At 43.9% G+C, this 23,160-nt stretch overlaps 1 protein-coding gene across 1 annotated transcript in view; it reads left to right on the forward strand.

The window, feature by feature from the left end:
- LOC124795104 overlaps positions 1 to 23,160 on the forward strand; it is a 600,254-nt gene that overhangs the window by 575,064 nt on the left and 2,030 nt on the right. The window contains exons 7-9 of the mRNA XM_047258952.1: positions 4,600 to 4,787; positions 9,187 to 9,330; positions 18,270 to 18,394. Of these exons, the coding sequence (XP_047114908.1) occupies positions 4,600 to 4,787; positions 9,187 to 9,330; positions 18,270 to 18,394 (457 nt within the window). The remainder of the gene's footprint in view (positions 1 to 4,599; positions 4,788 to 9,186; positions 9,331 to 18,269; positions 18,395 to 23,160) is intronic.

Here is a 23,160-nt window from a genome sequence, read left to right on the forward strand (position 1 = left end):
AAGACGCTCTCCCTAGAATATTACCGACTCTGTCGTATTAAAATGTGTTTTTGTAGTGCTGAAACACACAGAGTAAAATTGACGCTAGTGTGAATGCATAGTCAATGGGATCTCATACTTTGCAGACGACTGTGCTCCATAAAGAAGGAAAGTTCGAATCGAAGTATGAAACAGGCACCGCCCTTGCGATCTGGTGAGGCACACCCACGAGAAGCCGCAACATATGGCATAAAGGATAGCAGGTGGTCGACGACAGATGGCTTGTGCTGGGCAAGGTTGAGCACCGGCGGCTGCAAGACGGACGCTTCAAGTTCCTGGGCCGTGAGAAGCGGGAGAAACGGATCGCGCGATTTATGTGACGCTAACTGCCACTGGCATACTAACATTCCCAACAGTGACCAGTAACTGGCACTTAAATCGGCAGCTGCCGTCGCTCAAGGTTTGGGGCAAACCCATAGAGTAGCTGCGACCATATTCCCTCACCGTAGAGCTGTCATGGGAAACTGCGTCACACTCAGAGATTTGCACGAATGCAGATATCCGCAAATACGTCCATGAATATCCAAAGTAATAGTGATTTTGTGGGTAAAAGCCAGTTTCGTTGTGGATATCCAAAATAGTTATTACTTTGTAGACGGGGTCAAATACACGATTTCCCTCAATTCAACTTTACAGACGGCCGATAATAGCGATTATTACCGTTTAAGTCGTTATTATAATCCGAAATGTACGGATTACCATTATATTGTATTGAATGTGCAGTATTCTGGGAATGACAGATACGTTGTTCACATCTAATAGGGCTAACGATTGAGAAATTTTCCGCACAATTACGTGTACATTGAGCTTCCGTCGTACCAGCAGCTGTTTTACATCTGGGTTCTTCCTGTTTCGTTTACATTATCAGAGGCCACTTATGTAATTAACGAAAGGTGGCACAAAGCGGCACTAAAGCTGTCTAGGACTCTACATCCAGTTATATCTTCAGTTCATCATTTGAGCCCTGTTTGTGTATCACATACGACTTAAACAAGGTTCGTTATAAAATTAGTAATGCCACCAAAATTTCTCGAACATATTTACAAGTACACGATGAAGAGCTTACTACATTGAGAACCGTAAACATTAACATGATTTAACTCTATTATTAATTAACGTAAGGTGACCGTATTCTTAGAAATCGAAGGAGGAACCAGTTTTATTTCTGCTCATTGCTCGGTAACTGTTATACATCATTTGAGCTTACAACCATTGAATAGTAGCCACCAAAAGGTAATATAACAAATATAACTTAAAACATTAGCACATTCATAGTTGTTGTATAATTACTAGTATAATACACTTTGTCTTGAAAAGATAGTCAACAGGACAAAATAGATTTGGCCATTGCGTAGTTGGTTGCGAAGTGAACAATGAACCTATTTCCCGCTCTGTATGTTCTGCAATACTCACGCCAACGAAACAGACACCGCTAAGAAAATCCAGCTCAGTAACACCAACCTCAGTGCAAGTATTATTGAAGGCTTCGAACGTGAACGCATTATCAAGCACGTCATGAACGTATTGCATAATACGGCGCGACATTGTATGTTAGTTGACGGATACAAAAATTAACATATAGCATAGATACTTTTATAATGATATAAATATTAAAAAGTTATACTGCAAATTGAAACCTAACATAAACGAGAATTTGATTTGATTTCTTAAAACCAGAACATTTAGGCGTCAAGCAGACGAGGACAAGGGGACTAGGCTCCAGAAATCGGAACCGTTCCGGCCGAATCAGGACAATTGGTCACGTTAGCTAACGACATTTGGCTAACAAAATCTATGGCTAACAGTTAACAATATGCAATATGTGACGGCAATTTGTAACAAGTATTAATTTGACTTCCAAATGTAATGGAAATATCCTGTTGAAACTTTCACAAATCCGTTTCAGGCAAGATAGAAAGTTGTGTCTTAAGGAATGTACTGAGAACGTGACAGATTTTACTGTATTAATACGTGGTCAGGACCGGACTCCACATTCTTAACCCGTGGAATGTTAACTGAGAGGTCAGACTTCAGCAGCGTACCCATGGAGTATAATTACAATAATTTAATATGTATAGATACAAATGCGGATAAAAAGACTTGATCATGCAGATAAGGGAATTGCCGCTGCAGTTGGAGTGTCCCGTACATATGTTTAATTTTTAACTATTATAATAGTAAATACAATATTGCTTGAGGGTTGTGTTTAGAAAAACCTCTTCCCTCATATTGCAGTACAGTCAACAACCAGCAGTATTGTCCTAAATTCATCTGCAAGAATAATTCAGCAGATCCGTTTGATTTAATTCTGCTGCCACATGAGGATAAGTACACCTAGTCTATCGCAGCAGTAGCGGATGTCTTTAGACTATTATTTGGGCGCTACATTAATACTCCAGCAAATATAGGTTAGTTCAACAACTGATGATAGTAACGAACAAAAGTAACAAGAAATTCTCTTTGTACCTTTTTGTTTTATTGATTATAACTCAGCGTTCCTTTACATCAAATAAACGTATTGGAAGCTCAAGGGCTGAATCGAAAATCCAATCGTTTTTGCTTAAAATAAGAGCAATCCCTGGAGCAGCCATAATTCGTACCGCTCAGAAGTTCATCGCAACCCGTAGGAGGATGACGAAAGATAAGGTTCTAAAATAAGCCCTACGGCATGGACTCGCACCAGCTATACATTGTCTTTGTCGACATGGCTAGGAGTCATACACACAGTTCTAAAATTCCTTGAGAAAAGAAATTTATTCCTCAATAATCAATTTAATAAATTTAAGCACAGTTGAAATGCATACTACAAGGTGCAAATGCGGACAGTATTTTTCTTATCGGCGCTTACTCTGAAGGAGAGAGTCTTATTTGTTACTTGTTACTGACACTGCAGTAAAATCCTGGAGAAAACTCTGCCGCTGCATCGATTACCAACAAAACTCCTATACTCGTCCATTCCCTGCGGTCAAAAAATTTGTCGAAGAATTTTTCACCATATTGACGGTGATTATGGCTGTTAATTCCGTCAGTCTGTTTCCAAAGACCAAGTAGTAATCACGTGCTACACCATAAAAAGGTATATAGGAGCTAATGTAAAGAGCGTAAAACCCGTAACACAGTGGACGTATCATTATAATTCCAGAAAATCCACTCATGTACAAAGGGTGGATGAATGTAAAAATATGAGAACTCTAAGAATGTTGTTGCATTTCTAGCAGATTGACAAGATTAACTAGAAGAAAAACAACTGAAGACATGCTCTTCTGTTATCGGTGAGATTTTAAAGATGTTACTAATAACCGATAGTCAATTCTGAGATTACACTTACTACTAGAAAGAAGAATTATAGTATCCTTCAGGTTCTGTGTAACTCGTTAACTGAGATCCACATGACTGTAGGAAAGAAGACGTGTAGTTTATAACATCTCCAAGAAATAAGTTGTCGTGACAAAACTACAAAACACAATAAGAGCATATGTTTGCGTTAAAAATATTTCCAAATGATTGTGCATTATATAAAAGTAATGTAAAGCTTCTTGGATGACAAGGCAATGACAGTAGCATAAGAAATGTTCTCAAATGAGCAAATTTTTCGATGGGGGACGATAAAAGCGTTAAGATTCCCAGATGACCCATCAGGGGGACAACATCGATGACTTCATATTGCTCTTAAATGCAGGTGAACCTACAGTATTATTTAGAACTGTATTCAAGTTAAAGTTGTGAGGTATAGTACGTGTAGAAACAAGGGTAAAGAGCTACACGATAAAAATGGTAAGGCAACAGCCGACGAAATGAATAGAATAATTTCTATTGTTTAGTAGTCAGGGTAACACATTATCACCGAACAAAGATAATAAACTGCGTAGGATAGTGAGGGAGAAAATCGCTCTTTTCAAGAGACGGAATCTGATGGTCCCAATCATTGGCCTCGAAAAAAGCAAAAAGAATGCCGCATTGTTTCTGGAGTGTAACACTTGTAGAAGTTGACAGAAACAACAGATAATTCACTGTAGCAGAAATTTGAGATATTTGTAATGTGATACAACAGAACGATATCAAAAATTAAGACTGCACATAAAATGCGAAATAAAAAACAGCGTTAACGGATCATGCAACGATAACAGTAATTAACTTACACTTATCAGGAAAAGTATTCAGTTTCTCGAACATAATTTCCGGCATACAGAATTTCTTGATTTACAGTAGAAGCCGTCAGTCGTACATGAAACTATAGCATCTGCCGTCGATTACTAATGTCGTTGTTTGTAGTAGAAATGCAGAGCTGGAGAGACTACTTTGTTGCCTAAGAAACAGAAGATCGCTGTAAACTTACAAATGTTTATAATTTGGTAGACAGATGCAGGTGTCTGCTTCGAATGGAGTCTAAAACTATCGTTCTGATTCACATAAAAAATGAGATGAATTAAATACATCTACATGTACTAGTAAGGGTCGGTTATTCTACACATCCACGATTATCACCACCTGAAGAACAAAATATACATTTCTGCTCATAAGTCACGAACAATAAGATAAGTTGATTGTGATATGTTGCAGGTGATTCAGCGGCGAGATGACTTCGGAGAGCCGCGAGAGAGTTTCAACCGTGATTGGGCTGACTACAAGAACGGCTTTGGCGACCCGGCCAGGGAACTCTGGCTGGGCAACGAGAACATTTACATGCTCACCAACAACGAGGACTATGTACTGCGAGTCGAGCTGGAGGACTTTGAAGGCAATAAGAGGTAGCGCTCAACACTCTGTTTACGTCCTACTCATAACAAAATCCACCTCACTGTATCTTTGTGTTTCTGCGGTGTAAGCGTCCATGTTATTGTTCATCTTTATCGAAAAGCTGGAGCTACAGCTATTCTGCACTTGACTATAGACTATGCACTACCTATCACAATGAGAATAACATTCTCTTGTTTGTAAATATTATTAATTATTACATTACGAGAACTAGCGTTCTGAATTTTAACAGATGATACTGTATCCATCAGTGTTCGTCAGTTGTTCGGTTTTAAATACAGAACTAACTTCACTTGCCGTATTCATATATAAACTGAATCAGTGACAAGTAAGTCAATGCTCAAAATTTAAAAATAGAAGCTCATGAAAGATGTGTCTGACAATTTGACTTCGTGCTTTGTAGATATTCCCCACATCATAATGAAAAGTAATGCTTATGAGCCATATAAGAAGCAACAACTAAAGTAAAGAATATATATGTATCCCACATAGTAAACGATACGTGTACCAAATTTGGTTGAAATCGATCGAGTGGTTTAGGAGGAGAATACATACAAGCTTACATACATTAATACATACATTTTTGTAGCATATTCGCTTTTCCCCCCACAGATTCGCTCACATACATATTCGACACATATATTTGCACTTATTTCCTCCTCCTACTCCCCATGTCCACTTCTTTCTGCTCTCCCCCCTCTCTCTGTCCACTTCATTCTCCCATAATTGTCCCTCTGTTCCTTCCCACTCTCTTTGTCTCTCCATCACCTCCTTTTCCTCTCATAATTTATCTCCTCTATCTGACAATATCTTCCTTCCCCTACCTCTATCCTCTCTCTGTCCATCTCCTCTGGCCTTTTACTTTTCCACCTGTCCACTACCTCTCTACACCTTCCATATGCCTCCTCCTTCTCATTTTCTCATCCCCACTCTGTCTGTCTCTCCATCTCCTCTACCCCTCCCTTTGCCCATCTCCTTTGCCCCTTCCCTGACCATATATTCCTCCTCCTTCCCTCTGCCCATATTCTCATCCCCTTCTCTCTCCATCTCCTCCACCTCCTCTCCTTTTTCCACCTGTCCACTATCTCTCCACACCTTCCACCTCACTCCCTGTATCTCCCCTCCTCCCCCCTCTCTCTGGCCATCTCCTCCTCCCTCCTCCCTCTTGCCAATTGCTTCTCCATCCTCTCTCTGATCATCCTCTCCTTGGATCTCTTTCTCTCTCATTCTTTCTCACACTCTTTCTATCCATCTCCTCCTGTGCCCATCTCCACACCTTTGCTATCTCTGTCCACCTCATCCTCCTCTCTTTGACCATCTTCTCATCCCCACTCTCTCTTTCTCTCCATCTTCTCCTCCCACCCCTTTATCCATCCCAACTGCACACTCTCTCTGACCATATATTCCACTCTCCTCCCTCTGTCTTTATCCACCTCCTCCTCCTCCTCCTCTCTGGCCATCTCCTCCTCTCTGACCATTTCCTCCTCCCTCTGCACTCTGGCCACCTCCTCCATCCCATCCATCCTCTCCTTGTGCCTCTTTCCTTCTCATCTTTTCCCACACACTCTCTATTCATCTCTTTCTCCCCTCTGTCCACCTCCACCTCCCTGCTCTCTCTGTCCACCCCAGCATTCCTCCTCTTTCACAGTCCATATCCTCTCCCTCGCCTCTCTCTGGTCAGGGGTGCCCATCCACATATGTAGGCTCTACAAGGCATTCCAATATTACCCACACGATATACCTCTTGTGCACAGCAATCTACACACCAGAGGTAGAAAAGCCATTTTTGCCCATATTTCTGCTACTATGGGAGCTAGGATGTAGCCCCCACAGTGCAAATTCTCATGAGCAAGAGGTATGTTTACCAAATGCAGTTGAAATCGATCCATTGGTTTACAAGGGGATGTGGGACATGCAAACATACTTACATAAATATATACATGTGTGCATGCTTCTTGTTTTATATACCTAAAGATAAGGATAGTATACTATCTGAAAAACCCATCACATAGGGACTTCTTCTATTAGTCCATCTCCTCCTCCCTCCTCATTCTGTCTGGATCTCTTCCTTCCCCTATCTTTATTCACCTCCTCCACCCCTCCCCCTACCAATCACTCTTGTATCTGTCGATCTACCGCTTCCCTACCTCTCTCTTTCCATTGGCTCCGCCCCACCCTCTCAATATCCTCTTCCTCCTCCTCATCCTACTCCTCCTTCCCATATTAACTACACAACATGTCAGTCTTTCACGAAATCCAGTTGGACAGGTAGAGAGTAGGGATGAGGAGATAGACAGTGAGGAGCAGGATGAGATGGACAGAAAGAGCAGGGAGGCGGAAATGGACCGAGGAGGTGATGGACAGGGAGAGTGTGGGAAGGATGAGGGGGATGGAGAAGAAAAGACTGGATGGACAGAGAGATGGTGGAGAAGCAAATGGTCAGACAGAGGAGTTCTTCCTCATTTCACACTGAGGAAGGACTACTGTTCCTACCCCACCCTGACAGGGTGTTCTTACTCTGACAGTGCTTCTTTCAAGACAGAAAGTTTTATGTGCATGATTCTTCGTTAACATCGCTCCAGTAGTTTAGGAGACATACATACATCCTGGTTTGTAGTACACCACTGGCCATTAAAATTGCTACACCACGAAGATGACGTGCTACAGACGCGAAATTTAACCGACAGGTAGAAGATGCTGTGATATGCAAATGATGAGCTTTTCCTAGCATTCACGCAAGGTTGGCGCCGGTGGCGACATCTACAACGTGCTGACGTGAGGAGAGTTTACAACTGATTTCTCATACTCAAACAGCAGTTGACCGGCGTTGCCTGGTGAAACGTTGTTGTGATGCCTCGTGTAAGGAGAAGAAATACGTACCATCACGTTTCCGACTTTGATAAAGGTCGGATTGTAGCCTGTCGCGATTGCGGTTTATCGTATCGCGACATTGCTGCTCACGTTGGTCGAGATCCAATGACTGTTAGCAGAATATGGAATCGGTGGGTTCAGGAGGGTAATACGGAACGCCGTGCTGGATCGCAACGGCCTCGTATCACTAGCAGTCGAGATGACAGACATCTTATCCGCATGGCTGTAACGGATCGTGCAGCCACGTCTCGATCCCTGAGTCATCAGATGGGGACGTTTGCAAGACAACAACCATCTGCACGAACAGTTCGACGGCGTTTGTAGCAGCATAGACTATCAGTTCGGAGACCATGGCTGCGGCTACCTTTGACGCTGCATCACAGGCAGGAGCGCCTGCGATGGTGTACTCAACGACGAACCTGGGTGCACGAATGGCAAAACGTCATTTTTCGGATGAATCCAGGTTCTGTTTACAGTATCATGATGGTCGCATCCGAGTTTGGCGACACCGCGGTGAACGCACATTGGAAGCGTGTATTCGTCATCGCCATACTGGCGTATCACCGGGCGTGATGGTATGGAGTGCCATTGTTTACACGTCTCGGTCACCTCTTGTTCGCATTGACGGCACTTAGAAACAGTGGACGTTACATTGCAGATGTGTTACGACCCGTGGCGCTACCCTTCATTCGATCCCTGCGAAACCCTACATTTCAGCAGGATAATGCACGACCGCATGTTGCAGGTCCTGTACGGGTCTTTCTGGATACAGAAAATGTTCGACTGCTGCCCTGGCCAGTACATTCTCCGGATCTCTCACCAATTGAAAACGTCTGGTCAATGGTGGCCGAGCAACTGGCTCGTTGCAATATGCCGGTCACTACTCTTGATGAACTGGGGTATCGTGTTGAACCTGCTTGGGCAGATGTACCAGTATACGCCATCCAAGCTCTGTTTGACTCAATGCCCGGGCGTATCAAGGCCGTTATTACGGCCAGAAGTGGTTGTTCTGGGTACTGATTTCTCAGGATCTATGCACCCAAATTGCGTGAAAATGTAATCACATGTCAGTTCTAGTATAATATATTTGTCCAATAAATACCCGTTTATCATCTGCATTTCTTCTTGGTGTAGCAATTTTAATGGCCAGTAGCGCATAAAGAGATATATATTTAAAAATAAAATACAAACTGCCCATGTTCTATAGTACCAAAAACATCGAGAGTTTGTGCTCTTATTGCTAATCATGGAACTTCCCTACTAAACAGTGACTGAAGAATCCATCAAAATGAACCTTAATTCAGTAGTTTCAGTGGTTTATGAGGAGAATACAATACAAGCTTACATACATTAATACATACATTTTTGTACTTCATATCACTAGCAAACTCTACTCATCGACTTCCTAATGTGTGACTTTGCTTTTCTTTTAAATAATCTGTAAGGATTAAATATATACATAAAAAAATTCATCCAAACATTCGAGTATCATTGACAAAACTAAATGTAAAATGCTCACAGGTACGCGCAGTATTCACACTTCAAGATATACTCGGAGGCCGAGTACTACAAGCTGGAGGTGGATGGTTACGAGGGTAACGCTGGCGACTCTCTCAACGACCCTTGGTACGGAAGCAACAACAGTCCCTTCTCCACGTACAACAGGTGAGCATTCCAGTCCACCACAGTAAGTGCAAAAATAAAAAAGTAGCATTACCTACCAAACAGGTCAGCATTTTTCTCAAGCTGAATCATTGTCATCTGCCACTATTTTGTTTCGCATATGTAATATAATAAGCATTAGCAAAAATTTCTTCAGATTTCATTCCAGAAAAATATGCCTCTATATCGCTGTTTTATATTTGCTACGCACAATGACGTGGCAAAACATCATTGCCGCTTTCTTAATAGTGTGTTAGTCGACCTTTGGAAAGCAATCCAACAGTAATGGTGCATGGCACTGATTCGACAAGCTCTTGTTAAGTTTACGAAGGTATGTTCCGCTATATCTCTGCTCACAGGCACATAGCTCCCCTAAATTATGGGCGGGTGGTTTGTTGGCCCGGAGCTGGCACCCTATAGCGTTTCAAATGGGTTACATCGGCTTAAAATCGACGTCAGTTAGCTATCACGCTTCTAAAACCACTGTAACGTGATTTTGGCCTTGAGACACGGGCATTTATCCTCCTGGAAGATGCCATTGCGGTCGGGTAAGGCATCAAGCGTGAAGAGATGTGGGTGTGCTGCAGTAATGTTCGCGTAATCCACAGTTGTCGTGGTATTTCGATTACTACTGTAGGCTCCATCAAAGCCCAGACGAATGTCTCCCATAGCATAATATAGGGGACAGTCAAATGAAAACGTGACAGATGGAAAAAAGTAAGTAAACTGGTTATTATTTCAAAAGTAATCGCCATAACTGTTAATACATTTATCCACTATGAGACGAGACGGCAAATGCCTTAATGGGAAAATGTTTGTAGTTGCCTACGCAACCATAATTGTACCCAGGCATTGACCTATTCATCCGAAGCAAATCGAGGGCCATGAATGATTTTTTCACGGTCCAAAAGTATGGCAATCGGAGTAGGAGAGGTGGGGTCTGAATGGAGGATGTGCAAGGGCTATCCAGCGAAACTTCTGCAGAGCACTCAAAACATCCTTGGCAACTTGTGGTCCCCCCACGCCACGGCTGGGTACAATTATGGTTCCGTAGGTAACCGCAAACATTTTTCCATGTACACACTGGCTATCTTGTCACACAGTGGGATAAATGTATTAACAGTTTTGGCGATTGCTTTTGAAAAAAACCAATAGTTTACTTGACTGCGCCTTATACTTCCCACATCAGCTTCCGAATTTTGCGCGAAGCATATTTCGAGATACCGTTCACCTGGATGACGCGTATTCTGACATGGTCCTCGACATGGAGTAACAAGAAACGTGTTTCATTCGAACAAGCGAAATATTTTCGTTGATACACCTTCTACATCTACATACATACTCCACAAGCCGCCGAATGGTGCCTGGCGGAGGGTACCCTGTTCCACTACTTATCATTTATCTTCCTGTTTTACTCGCAAATACAGCGAAGGAAAAACGACTATCTATATGCCTCCGTACGTTCCCTAATCTCTCTACTGTTATCTTCGAGGTCCTTAGAGAAATGCACGTTGGCATCAGTAGAACCATTGTGCAGTCAGCCCCAATGTCGATTCCCTAAATTTTCTCAGTGCTCCTCGAAAAGAACGTCGCCTTGCCTCCAGTGATCCCCGTTTAAGGTCCCGAGGCATCTCCCTAATACTTGCGTCTTGTTCAGACCTGCCGGTAACAAATCTAGCAGCCCGCCTCTGAAGTGCTTCAATATCTTCCTGTAATCCGACCTAGTTCGGATCCCAAACACTCGAACAGTAGAATGACACAGTTTTAATCTGCCAGGAAGTTTCACTCGAACAGTACTCAACAATGGGTCGGAACAGTGTGCTACATACTGTCTCCGTTACTGATGAAGCACACTTTCCTATAATTTTCCCAATAAACCGAAGTCGACCATTTGACTTTCCTGTTGCAGTCCGTACATGCTCATTCCATTTCCTATTGCTTTGCAACGTTACTCCTAGATATTTAATCGAAGTGACTGTGTCACGCAGCATACTACTAATGCAGTACTCAAATATTATGGGTTTGCTTTTCTTACTCATTTGCATTAACTTACGTTTTTCTACGTTTAAAGCTAACTGCCATCCAACAGATCAACTACAAATTTTGTCTAAGCCATCTTGTACCCTTCTGCACTCGTTCAACGACGAAACCTTAAAAAGGTGTGTGAAATCTTATGGGACTTAACTGCTAAGGTCATCAGTCCCTAAGCTTACACACTACTTATCCTAAATTATCCTAAGGACAAACACACACACCCATGCCCGAGGGAGGACTCTAACCTCCGCCGGGACCAGCCGCACAGTCCATGACTGCAGCGCCTCTGACCGCTCGGCTAATCCCGCACGGCGACGAAACCTTCCTATATGCCAAAGCATTATCAGCAAACAGCTGCAGACTGCTGTTTACCCTGACCGCCAGGTAAAGTAAAATGTAAATGTCGTTTGACTAGGGCTTCCCGTCGGGTAGACCGTTCGTCGGGCGCAAGTATTTCGATTTGACGCCACTTCGGCGACTTGCGCGTCGATGGGGATGAAATGATGCTTATTAGGACAACACAACACCCAGTCCCTGCGCTGAGAAAATCTCCGACCCAGCCGGAAATCGAACCCGGGACCTTAGGATTGACATTCTGTCACGCTGACCAGTCCCCCCTTTTCATTTTGTTCGTTTTCGTTCGTTTCATCTGCTCGGGGCGGACGTCGCAAGACACACGTTTCAGTTCGTCGTTGATCCATTAACTCAGTTTTTTTTTTTTTTTTATTACAGAGGGCAGCTAACCCTCTGATCGCACACGCTGAGCTACCGTGCCGCCCCCTCAGCTACCGGGGGTGTCCGCCAGGTCATTTATGTATATAGAAAATAACATCGGTCCTATCATACTTCCCTGAGGGATTCCTGACGAAACACCTATCTTTGAAGAACACTCGCCATCGAGGACAACACACTAATTTCTGTCCCTGAAGAAGTCTTCGTGCCTCTCACGTATCTGGAAAACTATTCCGTATGCATGTACCTTCGTTAGCAGTCAGCAGTGCAGGACCGTGTCATTTGCTTTATGGAAATCTAGAAATATGGCATTCGCCTATTGCCCTTCATCCGAGTTTCGCAGAATATGATGTCACAAAAGGGCAAGCTGAGTTTCGCACGAGCGGTGCTTTCTAAAACCGTGCTGATTTGTGAACAGAAGCTTTTCCCTCTCGAGGAAATTTCTTGTATGCGAACTGAGAATGTGATGAAGGATTCTGCAGCAAATCGATGTTAAAAATATTGCTCCGTAATTAAGCGGATTCATTCTTTTACCCTTCTCATACGCAGAAGCCACCTGCGCTTTTTTGCAATCGCTTGGGACTTTGCAGAGGGCGAGAGATTCGCGATAAATGCAAGCTAAGTAAGGGGCCAACGCTGTAGAGTACTCTTTGTAGAACCCAATTTGGATTCTGTCAGGAGGGATCTGGCGACGTATTTGCTTTCAACTCTTTCAGGTGTTTCTCTACACCAGGGATGCTTATTACTATGTTGTCTATACTCCAGTTCGTGCTATGATCAAACAACAGTTGTTTGTACGATGTACGATTCTTCTGCGTGCACGATTTCTTAAATACGAAATTTAAAACAACGACTTTACTTTTACTGCTTTCTACTCCTCCTCCTCCTCCTCCTCCTCCTCCTCTTCCTCTTCTCCTGCCTCAATAATCCCACTGGAATCGTAACTGACGCTGTCGCTGGGAACACATAGGAGTCGTCTGCTGCAGAGTCCATATTCTACAGTCTGCAGTGAGAGGTGTGCTCCGTAACACACCTGCAACTGTACTGTAACCTTTCTTCAGACATGCCACACATCGCCGCTTATCCTGTTTTGCAGAGCGTGCAAACCTCTGACCTCCACATTCTGTGATGAAGCCCACTCCTGGTTTCACCGTCCTCGCACCACTTGATCAAGCACCATGTGACCTGCCGACCAGCACGACCGTTACGGAGATACTTGTTTCCAGGTGATGGGTCATAAAAATCAACCCTTTGTAAAAACCGCTTATGTCAGTGGATTTCCGAACTTTGCGTTTCCTATCGCCGCTAGAATGATTCCGCAATCGTCTCTGCTCTGCTTATGTTCTTCCCATATCACGTCACATGCCCACAACACCACCAGGCGGCATTGGGTCTCGCGCTGGCCAAGAGTCATGATATTTGGGATCATCGGTATATTCAGTAGAAACTGACGGGGAAAAAGTGCAACACGAGGACGGAGTAGTGCGACACAAACTAAACTTGGCAGGCATGTTTTTACATCTGAACCTAATCAAATTTCGCACCAATCGCATAAGAGTAGCGCTAGTACCGTCAGCATGAGGACGCAAGTCAGTTTTGCTATAAATACAAGCTGTAACGGTCTTGAACGTTAGTTACCTTTGAGACTGGACGTGGTGGGTTGATGTTATTCAAGAATGTCTTGAAGGCGACAATGACACCACTATCAACACCTCTCTGAGTTTGAACGAGGTCGTGCAACAGGGCTACGAGAAGTTGGATGTTTCTTCAGCGATACTGCAGAAAGACTTGGCAGAGATGTAGCCATTATACATTGTTGCTGGCAGCGATGGTCACGAAAATGTACGGTCACCAGAAGACTGAGCTCTGGACGGCCACGGGCACTACCGAGAGAGAAGACCATCGTGTTCGGCGTATGGCTCTGGCGCAACTTACTGCATCTGCAGCAGAAGCTTGACCAGTAGCTGGCACCACAGTTGTACAACGAACTGTTACAAATCGGTTATTTCAAAGACAGTTCCGAACCAGACGCCCTGTGGCGTGCATTGTACTGATCCCAAACCACCGCCGTTTGCGAGAGTGGTGTTAAACGAGAGCTCGTTGGAGGGCAGGGTGGAGGTCTGCCGTGTTTTCAGAGAAAAGCTGGTTCTGCCACGGTGCCGTGTGTAGGTGAGAAGGGGGCCAGTTGAGGGCCTGCAATCAACATGTCTGCGTGCAAGACACATTGGACGTACACCAGGAGTTATGGCCTGGAGTGCGATTTCATATGACATCAGCAGCACTCTCATCGCAATCCCACGCACCCTGACTACAGATTTGTATGTCAGGCTGGTGATTCTGCCTATTACGCCGTCATTCACGAACAGCATTCCAAAGTTGTTTTCCAATAGGGTAACGCTCGCCTACATACCGGTGTTGTAGCCCAACATTCTCTACAGAGCATCAACATGCTGCCTTGGGCAGCTCGATCACCAAATCTGTCTCCAGTCGAGCACATATGGGAAATCATAAGAAGACAAGTCCAGCGGCATCCATAACCCACACTAAACATCCCCGTATTGACCGACCAAGTTCAACTCCAATTCACAACTGACATCCGCATCTGTACAGCACAATGCATGCACGTTTGCATGCCTTCTCTCAACATTCTGGCTGTTACACCGGTTATTAATGTACCAGCACCTGACATTTGCAATGTTATCCCGACAAATGTATTCCCGAAATTTCATTATTCTAAATTAATTAATTTTTGGTGTTGCGATTTTTTTTCTGACATTGTAGTTTCCATCCAGCAACTTTATATTCCTTACCTGCATAAATTATTTCCAAAGATCAGAGGAAATTACGTGAAACACTGTGACTATGAAAATAAAACCGGAAGTTGTATTACACAGTGGTTCTTCAACATATTTCATGCATCGAACTGTAAAGTGCTTTGTGAAGGGTACATACTATTAATACCAGTGTCTTTTTATTCTATTCGTTTTGTGTTTGGAGTCAAGAAAAAAATGACCATCTATATGTCCCTGAGTGCTGCCTAATGTCTCTTATTCTCATAGCGCTTGTAGACATGTAATGGACGCACCAGAACAGTTGTACAGGCCACCTCGAAACCGATTCTCTAAATTGCTGCGAGAACGAAATTTCTTCTTATCTAAATTAACCACTTAAATTACGCTTCAATGTAGGCTATACAGATACGACAGATATTAGCAGCGAGCTTCTGAATACGATAGACGTCTTGAGTTCGACGCATATACCACATATTCATCACATTTTATGTCGTTTCATGGTATTAACGTTAAATAATTAAAAAAAGTTAACCACTGATAATCAGATACTGTCAAATTCTTTCTCTTTGTTACATAAAGTATCTTTAATTTATGCACACAAGTATATATACGTCAAACGCGTTGTAGAACTATCGAACTTACTTTTGTGCAGACGACATTATCATCATCCAACAATCTGAGCGCGGTGCAGACATTTTTATCTTTCAGGAATGTCGCTTTGTTCAAGCTTATAGTCTGGTCTTTGCTTATGTTACAGACAAACGTCTTCATTTCTGTACGTCCGTTCTTTTGCCGTTCTTGTCCACAGAAGAGACTTGTGGTACTTTACCGTCAAGCGGTACTGTTCGCTTCGCGAGAAATTCTTGACAAAAATGAGCTCACAATGGGACTAATTTCGTGTCGTATTAAATGTGAAATCTATTAGGAACCTCACTTGGTCTGTTGCTTTGTTCGCTTTGAAAATACTCAATTCCTTTTTCAGCACCATGAGTGCTTATTTCTTTACCAATAATTTGGGAGTTTGTAAGGCTGTTAATCGTTTGCAGCGTTAGAGAAACCTCATTTTCGGCCATGGTTCTGAGGTTCTGACAACCGATTTTTATATGACTCGCAAAGTAAGTTTCCTTCTACTCTCTTTGCAGTTTCCAGAAATGAGACACATCAACTTTCATAGATTACTGGAAACGTTTAAGAATTATAGCCGTCCCATTTCTTAATTGTACTTGTCCACGAAACTGGTCAATTTCATAGCGAAGTGAGACTATGCATAAACTTGAAACTGCTATTTCAAATTAACTGAGCTGCGTTAGCACTTCCCGACGCTAATATTGCCGACCTATGCTGCCTGACAAAACAAATGAAGCACCGACATGATGTCGACGAATGTCAATATAAGTTTTCATACGTACACACCGTTGACGGTATGTAAATCACTACAGTTTCAGTCCTCTGTGGTTGGTAGAATGACCACAAAACTGAATTAGTGATGTTCGTGTTTAGTTTTGTTCCAGGCCTATAGGGTATAGGTCCTATTAGGGGTGTGAAAAGCATGAGATGTTCAATGATCACCATGAAGGACACGGAAATGCCGCGATCTCGCTTGAGGCAGCTTTATCAGCACCTGGCAGAGTTTCAAAAGAACCTCATAGTGGGTCTCTATTTGACTAGCTCGTCGAATCCGGATTTTTGGGGTATTCAGGTGTGGCAGTGGGGTGATGATGAGATGTTTAGGCTCGTGAGAACAGGCATACTTCAGTCGACTATATACGACCGCCGCAAGGGAGGATCACCGTAATGTGTACCAAGCACATCACAACCCCTTCAAATGTGCGCCTGCTATCCGAGAACATGTCTGTGTCATACCACACCATAGTCGAAGACTAGCATCATTCGGACTAGGCAATTCTTGTCATACGAGTAGGTAGCCGTTAACACCACAACGCAAACGGCTCCGTTTGGAGTGGTGCCGGTCAACAAACTGTTTAACATCACCAACAAACCAACGGGTTCCTGTCAACTTCAGGAAGCAGTAACTATCAACATCAGGACGCAGCAACACAGAGCGTCAAGACCAGGGAGGGATGAAAGTTGTAGCAGACAGACGAACGATGAATCGATCTTAACAGATTCAGCCTCCCAGAAGCACCTACAACGAACTGTGTAAAGCGTCAAATCATTTACAATTTACAATGTTGAATTATCTATATAAGTTCATAAGATGTCGAATTTGCTATATAACTTCATAAGATAACAAAAATGGTTATTTTTTTAAAAAAAGGAAGCAAATAATTATTACCAATGGCATCGTATTGGCTTCAGCGATGAATCGCGCTTCTGAAATATCGAAGATGACCATCGTTGGCGAGTATGGCGACAACCTGGTCGGAGGTCCCATTCTTCCAGTGTTTTAAAGAGGCACGGGGGGGGCGGGGGGGGGGGGGTTACTCCTGGCGTCATAGAGTGGAAGCCATCGGGTATGACTTCGGGTCGCGGCTGGAACTGATGGAAGGAACTCTGACGACACAACGTTACGCCACAGACATCCTGTGTCCTCATGTGTTACGTTTCATGGTACAGTATTGCGTTGCCATTTTTCAACAGGACAATGCTCGTCCATTCATGTCATGTGTCTGTATGAACTGCCTGCGTGATGCCGAGGCACTCCTGTGGCCACCAAGGTCCCAGATCTGTGTGAGACATGTGTGAGACCAGCTCGGATGTGAGCTCTTTTCCAGTGCAAGTATGAAGGTTGCAAAGGACCAGTTAAAAGAGTTGACGCCAATCTTGCCACAGGAGGGAATACGATAGCTTTATGACACCTTTCCCAACCGAATCAGTGCATGCATCTAGGCCAGAGAGGGTGTAACGTCATAGTGATAAGTGGGCTCAAATTGTCAAGTTCTTTGTAAATTTGATGTTATAACACAATGACTGAATAACATTACATACCTTGTCAACCTGTGAAGTCTCAGTTAGTTTTTTCCTCCCCTTCTGGGAGCTTCACTATTATGGTCAGGCAGCGTATTTACAGCGCCGTCCGTATTTGAGAATTAGTCCTGATAATGACTGTACTGTTGATGATGTTTTTATTGTTTTAACATAGGGAGCCTTTTCAGATACCAGCTGATAGTCATTGCCAAATAAAAGTCAAGAAAACTAAAATTAACAATGTAATATACTGATATCATAACTGATATTTTTCTTATTACCCTTAGCAAAGTAAAGTACGCACTCATAATTTTAGATATAGCTCATCTGTATTGCGCACTGTTTGTAACAATGCATCACTCACGTCAAGTAAGTGTATGTGTACCGCTGAATGCCCACACCAAATGGGCGTTGTTGTATGTGTGTTTTTACATGGTGCGCCACGCTTTGTTGCAGGGATAACGACCGGTCGAGCCTCAACTGCGCCTCCATGCTGAAGGGTGGCTGGTGGTGGAAGTCGTGCGGACGTGGCCTCAACGGGCTTTACCTCAACGACCCGCAGGACCTCACCGCCCGTCAAGGTGCGTACGCAAACTGAGCTCTTAGCCTACAACTGACACTGCTACATTTCCAGCGTCAGTCACAGCTGCCCATATTGAAAACTGATCCTCCGTGCCGTCAGTCGAAGTGTCCTCTGTGCAGTGAGCAATAACACCGATGCAAATGGGCAGCCCACAGTCAATACACAAGTGACTTATCCCTTGGAAACTGCGAAACTCAGGAATTATCCGCAGCATATTCAGCACTATAATTATTCCTGACTCGTTTGATATCTCCTCCAGTCACATATGGAGTTTAATATCATCCTGCACAGATTGTTCACAAATACATGAAAACCTCGCTAACATTTTAGTCTGGTCTGGACGATACACTAAAAGACAGGAGCTAAATCTTTGACTGGCCATGAATTTTTACCACACCTACTTCTGCATATACACCCTCCTTGTATTGTGCTCGTCGGAGAGTAGCTCTTACCTAAATTGGTGATTAAATGTTCTACTCCATTCGCGAACGGTGCGACGAAAAAATTAATGCCCATATATCTCAAAAATGGTTCAAATGGCTCTAAGCACTATGGGACTTAACGGCTGAGGTAATCAGTCCCCTAGACTTCCAGCTACTTAAACCTAACTAACCTAAGGACATCACACTCATCCATGCCCGAGGCAGGATTCGAACCTGCGACCGTAGCAGCAGCGCGGTTCCGGACTGAGGCGCCTAGAACCGCTCGGCCACAGCGGCCGGCCCCATATATCTCAGTACGCTTCCGTATTTCTCTCCAGTATATTAGAAAAAGGGCAGGGGACTATTGTGTTGTTCATAGAGAAGCATCAGCGCAAGAATGGGTCGGTCAGGACAGCTCAGTGACTTCGAACATGGATTAGTCATTGCATGTCACGTAAGTGATAAATCCATCAAGCGCAGTTCAACCCTTGTAAAGGTGCCCAGGTCGAGTGTTGTTGATGTGATTGTGAAGAGAAAACCCAAAGAAACAGCCACAGCTGAATCAACACCACACAGGCCTCAAGTACTGATGGAGAGGGACCGTCGAGCATTGCAGAGGATGGTTGTAAAAATTCGCATGAAATAATCCGAAGAGGTCACTAGTGAATTCCAAAGTGCTACAAACAGTCCAAGCAGTACAGTCACTGTGTGTACGTCATAAGCCACATATTCCTGTAGTCAGTGATAAGCGACGCTTGAGGTTGTGTAAAGAGCGAATCCACTACACAGTGGATGACTGGAAGAGAGTGGTTTGGACTGATAAGTCATGCTATACGCTGTGGCAATCCGATGGAGAGGTTTGAGATCGCGAATGTATGGGGAACGTCACCATGGGTAGTGCCTCCATTTAAGTACAGCGGAGGTAATGTTACAGTAAGTGGGTGTTTTATGTGGTTGGGGCGTGTACCCCTTATTGCGCTTAAGAAACTAATAAATGGAGAAGTATACTGAGGTGACAAAAGTCATGGGATACGTCCAAATATCTTGCCGGAGCAGCCGGCCGGAGTGGCCGTGCGGTTCTGGGCGCTACAGTCTGGAACCGAGCCGGCCGCGGTGGTCTAGCGGTTCCAGGCGCTCAGTCAGGAATCGCGCGACTGCTACGGTCGCAGGTTCGAATCTTGCCTCGGGCATGGATGTGTGTGATGTCCTTAGGTTAGTTAGGTTTAAGTAGTTCTAAGTTCTAGGGGACTGATGACCACAGATGTTAAGTCCCATAGTGCTCAGAGCCATTTGAACCATTTTGAATCTGGAACCGAGCGACCGCTACGGTCGCAGGTTCGAATCTTGCCTCGGGCATGGATGTGTATGATGTCCTTAGGTTAGTTAGGTTTAATTAGTTCTAAGTTCTAGGCGACTAATGACCTCAGAAGTTGGGTCGCATAGTGTTCAGAGCCATTTGAACCATTTGCCATCTTGCCGGACCTCCTTTTACCCAGCTTAGTGCAGCAACTTGACACAGCATGGGCTCAACAAGTCGTCAGAGGCCACTTGCAGAATTCTTGACTCATGCTGCCTCTATAGCCGGCCGTAATTGCGACAGTGTTGTCCATGCAGGATTTTGTACACGAACTGACCTCTCGATTATGTACCCTAAATATTAAATGCGATTGATGTCGGGCAATGTGGGTGGCCAAATCATCGCTCATATTATCGAGAATGTCCTTCAAATCAATCGCAAACAATTGTGCCCGGTGACATGGCACACTATCATCCATAAAAATCCCACTGTTGTTTGGAAATATGAAGTCGACGAATGGCGGTAAATGGTCTCCAAGTATCCAGTCAATAATCGGTTCAGTTGGACCAGATGCCTCAGTCAGTTCCATGCAAACACAGCCCCCACCATTATGGAGCCACCAGCAGCTTGCACAGTACCTTGTTGCCAACTTGGGTCTGTGGCTTCGTACGGCCTGAGCCACTCTCGCACCTTCCCATCAGCTCTCACCAACTGAAATCGGGACTCGTCTCACCAGGCCACGGTTTTCCCGTCGTCTAGAGTCCCACCTATATGGTCACGAGTCAAGAAAAAGCGCTGCAGGCAATGTCGTGCTGTTACGAAAGACATTCACGTCGGTCGACTGCTGCCATAGCCCAATAACGTCAGACTTCGCCATATTGTCTTAACGGATACATTCGTCGTACGTCCAAAATTGATTTCTGCGATTATTTCAAGGAGTGTTGCTTGTCTGTTAGCACTGACAACTCTATGCAAACGCCGCTGCTATCGGTCGTTAAGTGAAGACCGTCGGCCATCGCGTTGTCCATGTTGAGAGGTAAAGCCTGAAATTTGTTCTCAGCAGACTCTTGACACTGTGGATGTCAGATTATTGAATTCCCTGATGATTTCCAACGGAATGTCCCATGCGACTAGCTCCAACTACCATTCCGTGTTCAAAGTCTGTTAATTCCCGCCGTGCGGCCATAATCACGTCGGAAACCCCTTCACATGAATCGCCTGAATACAAATTACAGCTCCGCAAATGTTCTGCCGTCTTAAACCTTCTGTACGCGATACTACCGCCATCTGTATATGTGCATACCGCTATCCCATGACTTTTGTCACCTCTTTGTATACGAACGCATGAACAGCACTGTGCAGTACATACCATACAGAAATATTTCAGAGAGTATGATTGTATCAGAAGACGGTGGACCCTGTCATAAAGCAGAATTTTTGAAGCAATGGTTAGTGGACAATAACGTTCCAGGAACTGACTGGCTTGATCAGAGTTCCGACCTGAACCCAATAGAACAGCTTTGAGAGGAATTAGAACCGCGTACCGGGTTTCGTGCCTTGAGGAAGTATGGGCTACCATATCTCCACAGATAATCAGACACCTCATTGAAAGTGTTTCCAGCAGAGTTCAAGCCATCATAAAGGCGATGTGTGGACATGCCGTGCATTAATGTCCTCTAACAGTATACAGGATGATTATAATTGAAGTTTAACTTTCAAACCGCTGTAGAAATAACACCACTGGTCAGAATGACTTGAAATTGCAACATAATATTATCGGAGAAGTGGGAAAACGTATGGCAGAAGAAAATTAAATAGTTACAAACTGTAGCAATAGATGGCGCTGTAAGCATCATAATTTAATAGTGATCGACTACAAATGACAAATGAGTGATACAACAAAGCCTAAGGTGTACATCTGGCGTTAAACAAATTGTACTCATTGGTGTACAGATGTGATACTGTTAGTTACGTAAACCCATCCACCACGCAAGTTCATATCATATCGGATGGGAAAAATTGGTTTTTAATTGTCCTGAGGCCAAAAACCGCATAAAAAGCATCACTCACATCGGTTTTTAATTGTCCTGAGGCCAAAAACCCCATAAAAAGCATCACTCACATCGGCTTTTAATTGTCCCGAGGCCAAAAATCGCATAAAAAGCATCACTCACACCGGTTTTTAATTGTCCTGAGGCCAAAAACCGCATAAAAAGCATGAATCAAACTCAAATCGTATTATTAATTTCCTTGAGACTGACGCAAAACATGTTTTGTATTCTGTTCACTGTTTTGTTCAACAAGTTGAGATCGAGAAACAGCATGTTCCGCAACTGATCCAAGTGTTTCCAGGGTCACGTTCAGAATGTGTTGCGCAATGCGTGCCTTCTGTGCACCTAAGTTTGCAATCGGAACACTGAACACAACAGCTTTCAGACAGCCCCACAGTCAGAAGTCACACGGATACAGATCAGGTGATCGGGACGGCCAGGCTGTAGAGAAATGGTGGCTGATAATTCTAGCATTTCCGAAATGGCGATTCAACAGCTTCTTAACTGGATTTGCAATGCGCGGAGGTGCGCCATCTTGCATAAAAATGATCCCATCCACACATCCACGCTGTTGGAGAGCTGGAATGACATGGTTGCGCAAGACTCTCATAGCGCTTACGAAAGACGGTACAGGTAACTGGACTGGAAGCACCTGTCTCTTCGGAAAAATATGGCCCTATGATAAATGATGCCGTAAACGTCCACCACACTGTGACCTTTTCAGGATGAAGTGGTACTGGCTGATGTGCGTGTGATTTTCCGTTGCCCACATTCGACAATTCTGCGTATTGACATACTCTGTCAGATGGAAGTGGGCTTCATCTGTCTACAAAATCATCCGCAGCCAATCATTGTCCAGTTCCATCCGAGCAAGAAATTCTAAAGCAAAGCTCTCTCTTGCTGGCAGGTCAAACAGGAAGCAACTCGTGCATATGGATAGTTTTGAATGGATAGCAAAGACGAATGTTTCGTAGGATTTTACGCTCCGTGCTTA

The sequence above is a fragment of the Schistocerca piceifrons genome, chromosome 4 (assembly GCF_021461385.2).
Source record: "Schistocerca piceifrons isolate TAMUIC-IGC-003096 chromosome 4, iqSchPice1.1, whole genome shotgun sequence".
Taxonomy (NCBI): Eukaryota; Metazoa; Arthropoda; class Insecta; order Orthoptera; family Acrididae; genus Schistocerca; species Schistocerca piceifrons.